Source organism: Melanotaenia boesemani, chromosome 22 (genome assembly GCF_017639745.1).
Source record: "Melanotaenia boesemani isolate fMelBoe1 chromosome 22, fMelBoe1.pri, whole genome shotgun sequence".
Classification (NCBI taxonomy): Eukaryota; Metazoa; Chordata; class Actinopteri; order Atheriniformes; family Melanotaeniidae; genus Melanotaenia; species Melanotaenia boesemani.
In genome coordinates, this window is record NC_055703.1 from 6,297,436 (window position 1) to 6,311,584 (window position 14,149).

Consider the following 14,149-nt stretch of genomic DNA (forward strand, 5'->3'; position numbering starts at 1 on the left):
CAATGCTGAAAACTACATGGAGGTTTTAGAGCAACATCTGCTCCCATCCAGACAACGTCTCTTTCAGGGAAGACCTTGCAGGTTTCAGCAAGACAATGCTGAACCACATCCTGCATCCATCACAGCAGCATGGCTTCACAGGAGAAGAGTCCGGCTGCTGAACTGGCCTGCCTGCAGTCCAGACATTTCACCAGTACACAACATCTGGAGCATCATGGAAGCAGAAATCCAGCAACCAAGGTCCAGGACTGTGGAGCAGCTAGAATCCTGCAGCAGACCAGAATGGAACAACATTCCTAAAACTCCAGCAACTGGTCTCCTCACTTCCCAGATGTTTACAAACAGATGTTAGAAGAAGATGGGGATGCAACACAAAGCCAAACATCACCTGGAACCACTTTTTACAGACATGTTGCTGTCTTTAGATTCAAAATGAGCTCATATTTACCATGAAATGGTAAAATGTCTCAGCTTCAACATCTGATCTGTTGTTTATGTTCTTCTGGGAATAAAATTTGTGTTGATGAGATTCGTGAATCTTTCCATTCTGTTTTTATTTACATTTTACACAATTACTCAACTTTTCTGGAATTGGGATTGTAAATAAATTTTATTTGCAGATTTCTGGCAGAGGGAATCTAGTTTTAACCCAGAGTTTCATGCAGTCATTTAATGTTTATAAGATTCCAGATTTTGTTGCAGGAAAAACTTCTCCACATCATGATGCTGCCACTACTGTTTGGGACTTTTTGCTTATTATATTTTGTAATAAGAAAATTGTTTTGCTCCAAACATGTTGTTTAGCTATGGCTCATCAGAGCTGAGGAACACTAGAATATCCTTAAATAATACCAGAACTGATAGAAATTTTGACTGCAAAATAGGACTATTTTTCATGCTTGGAAAGACAATGTTTTTGGTGGCTGCTCCTTCTATGTCTAATCATGACACCCTAACCTGTTACTTGTATACTATATGATTCATTTGGACAGATAAAACTATGAAAATCAGTTATTTGAACTTGGTTTTGTTAAAAAAAAAAATTTTAAAAAATGTTTGAACAAGTAAACAAATTACAAATTTAAGTTTATACTGCATTAAAATTCTGAAAATGAGGTTTGTACATTTGATTGTTTTGAAACTGCTTCCACTTTTTTTTTTTTTTTTTTTTTTTTTTTTTTTAGATTTCAAGACCTTTTTCTCCTTAGAATTCCTATACTATTCACAATGTAGCCTGTGTTACATTAGTTTTTCCATAGAGAACTTGGTTTTTCTCAGACAGCTGATTGTCTTTGGCAGGGTACTATGCTTATCCTCATCAATGGCATATTAGTGAAGAGCAAGACCTCCCACTCAGACAGCAAACAATGCATTAGGTATTGACTGATTACCAATGTTTGGCCTGGTCTAAGCCTGATGTCAACGCAATGAGAACACAACTTCATGTGAATTAACTGTATGTGCCTCCCTGCCTCCTTCCCACTGTAAATAAAACATCACAAGCAAGTTTGACCATCATTATCATTCAGTGTGCACCCTCAGTATAACAAGTGTTGTAAGTCATTTGGCAGATTATTTGCTCTGCTTTCCAATTTCCTATAACACAAATAAGAAGGTGAAAGACACAGGCAGCTGTGTGTGACTGCATCTGAATACGATCATGAATGTGAATGGAGTCAGACCAGCTAGGAGCAGAAGATCAGGGGCTTTAGGTGGAACAAAATATTTTATTTTCCAAACATAAACTCATTCCTATTATGTACAGCTTGAAACATAGAACACATCAGACAGAATTTGAATGATTGCAATATATTGAACACAATTCATCCGAATTCAAATAAAACAATATCACAATTTACTAAATATATAAAAGTGCTTGTTTGACGGGAGCAGCTCTGCCCGTTCTGTGATTCTCCCACTAAATATCCGTTTAAATAAAAAGTACTAGACAAGTTGTTTAAAACTATTAAATATATCAACACCCTTCTGAAAAAACAACTATAATATCCTAATATAACATCCCAGCAGTCTGTCATTACAGGAATAAACTATTTCCCATGACTTCATACTACAGAGACATTGTCCAGCGTGCATGAGCATCTCTCTACAATCATGTTAGGAAACTCGGCCACCTCTATTTCAGTGTAGTCTCCTTTTTTCACCAGGTACATGATGGGTAGGGGGGCACTTTCAGACACAGTGCATCGTCTTTCTCCATAGCCGTAGTTGCGTTTGGGCTGCTTGCAGCCTCCGGTGCACCTAAAGGCCTGGTAACCTGCTGGCTCGATGATCCAGTACTGTGTCCAGGTGAGCGCGCGGAAGTCTATGAAGTATTGCTCACGGCAGCAGGTTTCTTTGTTTTGATTTACGTCACAGTCACCACGAGAGCTGGAGAAAAAAATGATAAGGGATGTTAGTTTACGTTCAGCACTATTCTTCTTTTATTTTTAAGGGGGGGAGGTTGTTGAAAGTCTTGGGGGCTTTATGTATAACTCAAGTGGCCTTACATTTCTTCTCTACACCCCTTTTTGCCATTCAGTATCTTACTTATCTTACTATTTGCTGTTTTATAAAAATATAACATTAATCTGAGAAAAAATGGTGCAAATTTTCTCCAAAGCATGACAATTAGCAACCTAATGCCCCTCGGCGACAGGCAAACGGTGACAGGTAGAAAACAAAAAGGCCCATCGGCTAATTGTCACACTGATACAATATCCTGTATATCCAAAGCTCGCGCCCTTACCCGTACTCCTCGAGGTTGAGTGTGTAGAGAATGAGCTCAGGCTTTCCCAAGGTGTTATCCGTCTGCTCCTGGGTGGTAAAGTGCACACTCTTGGCCATCTCTGCCGCGTAGCTGCCAGGTCTCTCGCCCTCGATCCACACCTCCAGGTGCATAGGTGTCTTCTTCTGCGTCTTGGACCAATAATGCACCGCTTGGGTGACATCAAAGCTCTTCCAGCCGGTCTCGTGAATGGGGATCAGACTGTGAACATGATAAGGACGATTAATTAAAACGATATACATCCGACGTTGCCTGGAGAAGAAGATAGCTCTTCTTCTTCTTACACAGGAGAGAAAATATCCCCTACCGTGAATCCACCAGCGAAGTTCTATTGGATCCGTCAGGCAGCACTTCCACCCAGTAGACGCTGACCCTGGCGTTGTTGACAGGCCGGTGGTTCCGCCTGTCTACTGCGAAGCGTTTGTAATGGGAAGCCCTCTGGTAAAGCTTCAGCTCCGCCATGGTCACCTCACTGTTATCTGGGATTCTCGTTTCCATTTCGAACACCATCTGATGCCGAGTGGTGTCAGAGTACACATATTCCCCGGAGATATCTAATGAACAAAACGTAACAAGAATTTCAGTCTATATATTTTTTTTTCAATCGTATTTTTTGTGCGTAAAAGAGTCTTTGCGCACTGAGCGTCTCATTTACGCATGCGACTATTTTACAGATAAGGTTTTTACACATATAAAAATGTTTTTAGAGGATTTAAAACCCTTAACATGATCAATATTTTTAAAATCAGGAAAATTTCTAACCTGCATTGCCCGGAATTCCTCTCAGGATACCCGCCAGGCTTGGCAAAGACCTGCGCCTCCTGCTGTGGTGCACCTTCAGCATGGACAAGTACTTATTTCTGATATGCGCCGGAATAACCAGGTTTTCCAAATCCCTCTTTTGGATTTTAGGAACTTCATCCATGCCAAGTTTCTGCAGCAGCGCGTTCTTCATATCCTGATGCGTAAAAGCCCTGGTGAGAGCGAGGAGCGCGACGCACAGGACACAAGAGCGGAGAAAATCCATGATTTGGGGGAGAAAAACTTTCGCGAACAAGACAGCAAGACAGTAGCACGAGTCACTCAGAGAGACACTAATCTGGCCCCTTATATTGCTGCGGCCCCCCCAGCCGTTCGCACTTTGTCGATGGGGGCAGGGACCCTTATCAGAACAAAGGTGTGACGATATGGCCCCATCCTAAACAGGATATCTAAGTGGCCATACTTCAAACAGCAACTATTAGACTCGAGTGCCATCCATTTCACCATAGCTGCACTAAAACTATGTTTGATGTCTGTTTGGATTAGTTTGCATTTGATGCCATTTGACCAGACTAAAAATAATAAGGTTGAAATCTCACAATAAATCCTATTTTTTAGTGTTTGAGTTTATTTAAAGGTCAAATATTTGGCAGAGTTTAAGGAAGTATAGTGATGATTGGATTAATAAGATGGGTATGCTTTTATTTTTGTATTAAGTTTGATAAATAGTATGTATTAATCAGAATCTTAACATTTAGTTGCTGGCATCATGTCTCCTTGCAACTTGTTTTAACTGTTTACTTGTCTGACTTTAATTTGTTTTTGTTTTTTTTTGTTTTGTTTTATTTTTGTTTTTGTTTTGTTTTTTTTTTGTTTTGTTTTGTTTTTTTGTAACTAATTTGTAACTTTAAATACTCCTACTTTCTTCCAGTTGTGTGTTCCCTGGTGCTACACATGTGCCCCAGACAGACATCTCTTGACCCTGTGAACCTGAAGTGCCCCCTTCTCAGTAGCACCCTTGTCTACACACAGCCCCACACTCTCCATGTGTACATTCCACTGGACAATGTCAGGCTGGGACAGTCTGGCAAGACTCTGTCACATAGTGGCCTCATATCTGTCTTGGTGGAAGTGAAAGCGGTTTTTACATCCAGAAAAGGGTGAAAGAGGATGATCAGAACAAGAGACCGGAGATCTGTTCATTTTGGCATAAACCGGGAAGTCTAAGAGGAAGTATTGCAGGGCTTTGAAGGAGGAGGGAGACCCGAGGATTAGATGTTGATTCCACGCTCTGTCACCCATTTCTTGTCCCTCTCCAGCAGATTAAAATTATTAGCCAAACAGACAGTTAATCCAGGGGCCGGGGGGCCGGCGTGGATGTGGATTGAGGCAGGCTCTTCACAGGTTGGTGATTATCTGATTCCATTGCGAGGATTTGCCTTGCCTTTTTTGTCACACAAACATTAGAACTGGGGTGCTCTCGCTGGCTGCCCAGAAGGGCCCTGGGCTTTGGTTGTGTATTGGGCTGTGTTTGCTTAGAGATGTCAGACAGACTGAAGGGGCACACAGGAAGAGCAAATGACAGATGACTGCCAGACCTGTTCTCATCAACTAAAGCCTGCAAGCTACCAAAACAAGACAAATTATTAATCAGTACAGGGGAGATGATAGCAGTGCAATATTTGTAATTGCAAAGAAGCATTATGTGTAAGTGTGTGCCTCTTGCATGCAAGGTGCTGGTGCATTTGAGGTTTTACCCAATTAACTGCAGTTGAATTGCAAATATAGACCTAGATTTGTTTTTGTTTTTGCACATACAAACAGGTAACTCACATCATATTAAGTTGGGACATTTGTCTTTAAATATCCTTAGGAAACTAATTTGTGATTAGACACTTTATTTTGTTAGTTTAATTAAAGATGATAGATCTAATTAATTAAGCACTGATTAACAGAATGAAAAGGAAATAAGCCAGTGTAGCCTATAAGGTTTTTTCTCAGGTATGAGGCACAGAAAGGAGAGAACTATCCAGAAAAATCAGTCTTAACAAGCTGCCTGTATGCAGAAACCCTGAATTTCCCTGAGGGCTCTCCGAAGGGATTAATAAAGTATTTCTATTCTATTCTAATATGATCAACAGTCTATAAAGTCTTCAAAGCACCTACAGTTGAGGTCCAAATAGGTCTGATTGTCTGTCAGGATGATCAGTGCAGACATGTAAATTTAAATTGTGCAGTCCAGCCAAAAGCCAGTCTAAGTGCCTGTTCTCCACAGGCCTATGCCATCCCCTGTCCCTCACATTACAACCCCTAATTCGGGAAATTAAGATGGCATTTGTGTGATATTTCTCAGTCTTCCTTCCTTCCCATGCCAATCAAAGATAAGTTGCTGAGTTCAAAGCTTCATCTGATGCTCCAAAGGTGCCATTTCTTTTCAATCAAAGGCCAACGAGCTCCTACAATCAACAACGCAGGTGTTAATTAACATCCACTTATTTGCATTCAAAAGACCTCCAATTTATAGGTCATTCCCTTCCATTTGTGAAACATGATATCCGCCTTTGGCTGCAGAAACTGCTGTTTGTTTAAAAAAAAAAAAAAAAGTGGGATGAGGTGTGTGTGTTTGTGGGTTGTATATGAGATGAATATTACAGCGGGCTCTTCGGGGGGAAGAGGAGTTCGCAGTCTGTGTTTTGCGCATTAATGTTGGAGCTTCTCATTATAGCCGTCTCCATGGGAACGAGGCGGCGCTGCTGCATGCTCCAAAAAGTCAATATTGAACTTGTGTTGGTGGTCACCGCCAATTCCTCATTATTCACATTGTCACCGACTTCCTGGCCCGACATTGCCTGCTTTAGCTTAACATCAAATATTTGGGAGGAATGAAGCACTACTTTGCACCTTAATAGCTCGTGCAAGACTTCTTCTTCATTCTTTCTTTCTTTTTGATTGTTAGTCCACTCAGTGTCTGGATCAGATCAATCCAGCTGGCTTCCAATACTCATCGAACAGTCTGTAGGAAGCAGAAAGCGCCAGACCCGTGCAAGGACAATAGCCGCTACAATTATTTCCTCTATACATGTAGACAAACGACAGGACGGTCTAATTGCATTTTCGCGCAATTATTGACGGCCCAATAGGTGCAGAGACTGCGGGCTTTGGATTTAATCTCTGCGAGACTTAACCCAATAGGATCAGACGTTATTAGTCAGGACTGACAATAAATACAGAAATGATTATTCTTAAATTAAGATAAATTTTATCAACCTAGAGGAGAGTTTAACTTTGTAGGATACAGACAAGGAGCCCAAATAACAGAATTAAAATAAAACGAGGCAGTTTTATCTGCTGATGCCTGGATGATGGATAAAAGAAAAATGTTTGAGAATCGACTGAAAACGTGCCAAAAATTGCAGACTAAGACTGCTTAAAAAGAAAGAAAATTAATGGTTGTAAGAAAATGGTTTAGACACCAGGGGGCGCTGTTGTGCTGGAAAAAGTCCACTACAAACATGATTACCTTCAATGCAACTGTATTCATATAAAACCTTTTAAACAGCAGTGTATCATATAGTGCTTTACAAAAAAATTTAAAACATACAAAAAAAATTATAACTTTTTTTTATCTATTTAATCATAAGCCAGCATTTGAGTCTAAAGCTTTTATTTTGCTAATGGTATTTTTATGGTAAAACTTTATAAAGAGGATGTAAAAGTAATAAAACAAGCAGATCTGACAACTGTCTAAAGTTAATTGGCCTGGCATGCTGAATAATTCACCAAAACGTCTCTATACCTCCCCCTAGTTACCTGCATTTAATCAAATATTTATAATGTTGAAAAATCAGAAATTTTCCCATGCAGGACATCACAAATATCACTATGCACATTTTTCTCTTTGTTTGCACATTGAATATTTTGTGCAGCAGGATGGATAACTCCAAGGTGTCAGTAGAAGCTGGGAATGTTGCCAGCTCTCTTAAAAAATCATCACAACGGCTGTTTACGTAACTTCATATCCAAAAGACATGCAAAATTGCATGAAATCACTTAAACTACATCATCAACTCGGGTAAAAACCTAATTTATTGTATATGTCATCACAGCTGAAAAAGTAGTGAAGAGGTAAAACACACTCGCTTACAAAGGCTAGTAATCCTTTAAAAATAGATATGACTTTGTGGTGGAAATCACTGTATGGGCTCAGGAACACCCCCAAAAACCATCATCAGTGATCACTGCATCAACGAAATTTGGTTAAAGACACTTCTGTCGTCCGATGAATCAAAATGTGAAGTTAATTCATTTTCCTCACCTGCTTTATCCAATTCAGGAAGCTGCAATCCTTAGGGAAAACTCACATCCATACAGTCTTCAGATAAGGTCCCTGTTAAGATTCAGACTGGGCACCTTTTTGCTAACCACCACTTCACTGTGCAGCTGAACACCAATATTTCTTTTAAAAATTATAAACACAGCATCCACCAGGCTAAAGAGCAGAGGGACCAATAGAAAAGTAATCAGCACAAAGTTTAAAGCCAGCGTCTGTGATGGTATGAGGGTTGCATAAGTGCATCAGACATGGCTAACTTGCACATTTATGAAGACTCCCCTAACATTAAATGACATTAAATAATGCACAGACATGCTGCCATCAACAGAATGTGTTTTTCAGGAAATATCTTGCTTATTTTAGCAAGACATTGAATGTGTTGAATGTACTGTAACTGGGAAAAAGTCAAGCTCTTCAAATTTGAAAAAAATCTGGTTTTATCTTTTATACAGCATTTGCATTTATGTTTGCACATTTCAACAAATCATTGCACCGTTTTCTTGTTAGTATATAAAGAAATTAGGGGTGCCTCAATGCCTCAATAGTAAAATACCTTAAATAGAAACAATAAACTAATAATAGTAATAAAAACATTCACATTTATTAACTAAAACTGCACTGCTCAGTATGCGAAAATGTAAAGATGCTCTTAGAATGTTTTTTCATTAAGTTATCTGCTTCTGCTCTACTGAACACACAATAAAGAGCCATAAATGTGAAATATGTTCATTTTTCAGTATTGTCATTATGTTCATTTGAGCTGTAACTCATGTGCTTTTACACAAAGGAATATTTCCAAAGCATTGCAATGATTCATTTAATTGTAGGGTGTTTTGAATACACTGTGATGAGATTTTGGAGTTTCATCTCGGTCACCATTTTAGAGCTTGTTTTTAGTCCGTATATTACATGCCGAGTTGTTTTGTGCCTGTCATCTCTTTACATCAGAAGAAAACTGCAGCAAGAATCACTTCATCATTGACTTTCTGAATGATAGAAATCACATGCTGGTCTTTGCTGGTGTGTGATGCACTAAGATACACTGACACACACACAGGACTATGTGCGTACCCTCCCTATTCCCAGAGAATCAGCTGCTGTGCATGGCCGCTTAATCATTAACAGATGTACTTTTAGCACTGATAAGCAGCACACTTCAAAAGGATGAAGCATTTCCACACACAAAAATAACTATTTTCCTATGCACAGTAATGTGGGTTTGATGGTCAGCTAGAAGAATCAAATCAAAGTGCAAATAAGTCAATACTTGCAAATAATGTTATGAACTGAAAACAGTCTCAAGCAGCTGCTAATACAATATCTCTACCTTGGCAAGTATGCTTTCAGCATTAAAACCTCAGTAACCAAGAAGTGGATAACTTAAATATGGCCCACTTTTGCCAGTAGAGGGATAGGAAGGGCAGGTCAAAGTATAACAAATGCAATTTTTCCTTATACCCAGAAACAGATATTTTCATCTCTGTCTCTCTCTCTCTCTCTCTCTCTCTCTCTCTCTCTCTCTCTCTACATATATATATATATATATATATATATATATATATATATATATATATATATATATATATATATATATATATGCATGACCCTCATATGAAAATGCGTGTATTTACTTTACTATAACACATACCCACTTTGGCTAAGTGTGAGGCTGTACATGTGGCACACTGCAACTGCTTACAGGTTATACTGACGCAGGACACACCACTGCGTAGGTATATCTCCATGCATTCTGTGTTTTGCCTCCAGTTAAAGCCACAGCAGTGAGTCTGAGGAAAAATGTGTCCTCTTTGCACCCCACCAGCAGCAGACAGACAGACAACCCGCAGTTTCCATTCACAATATTGACAGCCCCCACTAACGCGCACCCTCATCCACCCCCCTCTGCACAGCAGATGCTGTGACGGGCGCCATGATGATGATCTGGGATTTTGCCTGCAGCAGCTACCAGAGATGCTACCACATAGGTAGACGGACGGCTGGCTGTAAAAGACTGCTGGCTGGAACACGGCAAAGATGGCGGTTTGAGGTTTGGCGCTGTGAGCATGCGTATAAATGATTTTTTTCCGTGAAAGTGAAAGAGTCAAAGCGACTTAAGTTGAAGCTAAAGCAAATTTTTACCTATTTCAAAATAGATAACTCGTAAAAATGTGTATTTTTCAATGTTTAGGTAGACTTGTGAGCTATTTACCCGTTTAGAGCGCCTATGTATTTCTTTATAGATCGTGTCCCATAATTCCTCGCGGCGTTGGGGAAAGAGCTGTCTACTTGACTGTCTCTTATGTAGAGCGTCTCTGGCAGCAAGCTGCTGGTAGCTTGACTGTGCAAAGACGGCAAGAAGCGACCGACCGGCGGGGGAGGTAGGCAGTGCAAAGGAAAGGACAGGGGGGAGTTTAGGCTGTGTCCCGTATTTGGAATAAGTAAGACTAGATACAGTTTTCCTCTTGACGTTAAACGAGCTTCTCTCTAACCTTCAAAAAGGACCCGCAATTTTTATTTTTTGACGGCAAACTTATGGTCCGCTGGAACTCTTGAACTAATCGTGCTTTTGAACTGCGAAGAAACTAAAGAGACATTTGGTTTCTGGACGAAGAATGGGATTTAAAGAACATTGAGTTGTGAAACAGTGGGATATTTTTCCAGTTGGATAAAAAAGAAAGAAAGAAACATTGTTGGAAGAGGTGGAATTCCGTCAAGCTTTCTACTTCATGTTACATGTCAGCTCTTGGATGGAAAAAAATGGAGCAATGATGGCATTTAGGAGCGGAGACAAGTAAGGTTAACGTTAGTTCCGTGGCTAGCTAAATAGCTAACCTAGCAGGCTGCTTACTAAGCCTGTGTCGCCCTTCCATTCCTGGAGCAGAGGAGGGGCGCTGGGGCTTTGTAGCATTGCAGATCTGCCTTGCATTTTAGGGTGGCTGGAAGAATGGAGAATCCAAAATATCCGCCCCAGCAACAACTCAGGGAGGTCTGTTGAAAGACATCGAGTCATTTTTATACAATTTACCACGCAGGGAAGAGCAGAAAACTGCCAACAAGCGTTGCGATCCTTAAAATCTACCGGCCTGGGGCAGCCAGGGTCTGTAATTGTGACTAGCTTACTTGTTTTCTGCACCCTCTGGGGATAGGTATTAAAAAAATGGGGAAGTGCACACCTTACCCACCTTTTAGATGCTGGATCTTTAGAAGGAGATCATGAAAAGGTGGATGTTAACGAATTAGCCTTGGCCTGCCCTCCACAAAGTTTATTTTTGATTTATTTTCGAGACATCCTCAAGGTGAGAGAACTTCTTTCCAGGCCCAATAACACGCCGAGGAGGTGTTTGTTCATTTTGCCCTCTGTCTTCCTCCGTCATCATTACTTTAAGCGCAACAAGCCGGAATAAACATGTCGGGAGAGGTGCGTTTGAAGAAGCTGGAGAAGCTGATCCTGGACGGACCAGTGCAGTCTAATGGCCATTGCCTGAGTGTGGAAACGCTGCTGGATATCCTGGTCTGCCTCTATGATGAGTGCAACAACTCTCCCCTCAGAAGGGAGAAAAATATCCTGGAGTTTTTGGACTGGGGTGAGTTTTCCCATGTATTTATTTATTTATATCTCCCCCTCTTGTTTGGCTTATGCATTCAGCTTCCCTGTGTCTTTGGTAAGATGATAAGCTACTAAATGCTGGTGGTGCAGTGGCCCTCCCTTAACCATCACATTCCTTTTATAGTAGTGGGGCTCAGTTCTTGCTCGCATCTCGCACAGAAACACTCCCTGAAACTAAAAGCAATGCAACTATATTACTGTGCAACAAAGTTTTAGAAAATCATAATGCAAGAACACATAATAAACACAAGTTTAGCAAGTCGAGAGAGAGGGCATAGCCTGAATGAGTAACCAAGACCTTTAGCAGGCCCATGTAGAATTTTGAGATAAATCCAGGAAAGATCTAATAAAGATGTCCTTTCCTTCAGGCCACCATTTGTTCATATGAGCGTGCACTCAAAGATAAAGTTGATGCCTTTCTAGATCAGTTTAACTTCCTTTATTTCCCATGCTGTCACTTTGGGTTTTTTGTAAGGATGTAGGCGAATGGAAGTTAAGTTTCTTTTTTTCTTTCTTTGTTTTTTTTGGAAGTAGGTGAGAAAAACCTAAACACAGGAGGCAATAGGACCACACACATACAGCACAGTCCTTTTGCTTTGCCAGAAGGACTCTTGTTTGTGCATGTGTGTGTGTGACAGTGGGGTTTGGTTTGTGCATGAAGCAGGAATGTGAACAACTCACCTTTTTTTATCTAGTGCAGAGGCCCAGTTAGCTGCCAGAGCATGCCTGGCAGGCCTGCTTGTCTTTTTTGAAAGAGGTGCAGCAGTGCCGAGGCAGAGCGGGAGCAAATATTTCCTCTCACAGGCAGAAACATGAATCAAGACCAATTAATAATACATGAGGCAATAAGAAACCAAAGCATAATGGAAGGAAAGTGGCATTTGGTTGGTGCATTTGCTGGCATTTTTTTGTCTGACTTTAAATTCTGAAACGGTTTGAATTACAAGGTTAAATAGTCAGCAGCCATGCCCATCACTGAGAAGGCTGCATTACATCCAGACAGACAGGAAGCTGGTGAAGTCAGTCAAATGGTGTGAGATTTTGGCTGTGGCTGTTAATTTGGTCTGCCTCGCCAGCCACCATCTGGACATCCCATTCTGTGCTAAAAATGGACTTGAAGTGGCTGAATTTAGTTGATTTTCTATTTGTATGTGGGGAAAAAAGGTACTTTTCTGTACACATGTGCTGTTTCCTTCAGGGCGTGCAGTTTTGGCTGCATTTGCAAGTCTTCAGCTGATCTGCAGCATCTCGCTGGCCTGTAACAATGCCAGTGTGCCCTGGCCTTTAAGGAGAAGCGCAGTGCCAAGCAGTGACTTCATCCTGACATTTCCTCGTGTTGACACTAGAAACTCTGACTGGGCTCAGCCAGACACAACACACAGATGTGTCCAAGCTGTCATAACTGACCAGAGGTCCCATGGTGCTGCTCCTGCTTAGTGTCCTGCCCCAGAGGGATGGATATTAAATGATCCACAAGTATAGAATTCATATAAATACTTTTGAGATGAGTTTAGTTTGTTTAAATAAGAATGAAGTAAATATTCATACCAGATATTGCTGGTGCCAGAAGGCTTTATTTAAACAGTGTTATTATGAGTCTTTACTGCACTCATCTGCTTATGGCTTTATGGTTGTATCTAGTGTATCGTTTCCTCCTAAACATTGAGGCCCAGCTGGTTTCCAAACAGTTGATTGGCTATTGATTTGTCTTTCCAAGCATTTTTAGGCTGGTGGGGGTTCTTGCTGACCCAGTGAGCTGCCAGGCCTTTATGATTTTCAGGAAAATGTTGATGAACAACCATTTTTAGCTCATAACTGATAGTTTTCTGACTCAGAACTAAGCTGACAGTTTTTAAGGAGCGTGTTTAACCCTTAAAACTGTGCCAGATAGCTGGCACCCCCAGGTGTTATCGTTTCTATTGTCAGCAATATCTCATTCTATAAGTCTGTGTAGCTTACACTTTAGGTCACATATGTCAAACTGGTCCAGCAAAGGGCCGTGTGGCTGCAGGTTTTTGTTCCAACCAAGCAGCAGCACACCAGATTTGACTGATTCAATCAACTGATCTCAGTCTTCAGACAGCTGATTGGTCAAACTGTGTGCTCTTGGCTGGCTGGAACAAAAACCTGCAGCCACACGGCCCTTTGCTGGACCAGTTTGACATGCCTGCTTTAGGTGATCTATGGAAGTTTTCCAGGCATTTATACCCTGTCCAGGAGGTTTACAATCCAGCTGTAAAATGTAGTGTTTATTTAGAGGGACGATGTGGTAAATCCCGGATAGCATGATTATTTATCACATTTTAAAATAAAAAAAGATAGCTGTCACTACTGTGTTGCTAAGAGACCTCTGTTGTGACTCGGAAATTATGATGAAGCAACTTCCTGTCAAACTTTCAACCAATCAAATTGTTTAAATTGACGCAAAGTTTGCACTGTCAATGCAAAAAAGGATGCTGTCATTAAGCCATCGCTGTTCACTGTTCGCATGGACCAGAACGTCACAACTGTGTCTGCAATATGAGTGTGTAGACTCCAAACAAGCCAATTTCTCTTAAAGGTGCATCAGTCCACTGCTGTACTTGTACACAAGATGCAAGGCTCATCAGTCCTGCCTAGACTGGGCATTGTAGAATAGCTAATGGTTAGAATGGAAGGGATA

General features: G+C 40.8%; 2 protein-coding genes across 7 annotated transcripts in view; one reads left to right on the plus strand and one right to left on the minus strand.

Annotated features, from left to right (window-relative positions):
* Positions 1-1,725: 1,725 nt before the first annotated feature.
* On the minus strand, positions 1,726-11,185 carry lft1 (lefty1). 2 transcript variants are annotated; one of them, XM_041975183.1, is made up of 5 exons: positions 11,063-11,185; positions 3,548-3,759; positions 3,093-3,339; positions 2,747-2,986; positions 1,726-2,388 (listed from the first exon to the last, which is right to left on the minus strand). In XM_041975183.1, exons 2-5 carry the CDS (start codon positions 3,738-3,740, stop codon positions 2,064-2,066), a joined length of 1,005 nt encoding a protein of 334 aa, XP_041831117.1. In that variant the 5' UTR covers positions 3,741-3,759; positions 11,063-11,185; the 3' UTR covers positions 1,726-2,063. The 2 variants fall into 2 exon arrangements, with proteins under 2 accessions (XP_041831117.1, XP_041831116.1); XM_041975182.1 differs by lacking the exon at positions 11,063-11,185 and having other exon boundaries at positions 3,548-4,313.
* The window catches only part of cdc42bpab (CDC42 binding protein kinase alpha (DMPK-like) b), an 84,065-nt gene continuing 80,146 nt past the window's right edge, over positions 10,231-14,149 (plus strand). For 4 of the 5 annotated variants that reach the window (XM_041975159.1, XM_041975157.1, XM_041975158.1 and 1 more), the window contains exon 1: positions 10,231-11,464. In XM_041975159.1, coding sequence (XP_041831093.1) covers positions 11,287-11,464 — 178 coding nt within the window. In that variant the 5' untranslated portion in view covers positions 10,231-11,286. The remainder of the gene's footprint in view (positions 11,465-14,149) is intronic. The other variant, XM_041975156.1, reaches the window with a different exon arrangement.

What these genes read in the sequence shown, in the direction of transcription:
- lft1 (XM_041975182.1), bottom strand. Translation starts at nt 3,812, where the DNA reads ATGGATTTTCTCCGCTCTTGTGTCCTGTGCGTCGCGCTCCTCGCTCTC. An exon ending in AGGAATTCCGGGCAATGCAG is followed by an intron (nt 3,340 to 3,547) that starts GTTAGAAATTTT and finishes TTTGTTCATTAG; the next exon opens with ATATCTCCGGGGAATATGTG. An exon ending in ACTTCGCTGGTGGATTCACG is followed by an intron (nt 2,987 to 3,092) that starts GTAGGGGATATT and finishes TCATGTTCACAG; the next exon opens with TCTGATCCCCATTCACGAGA.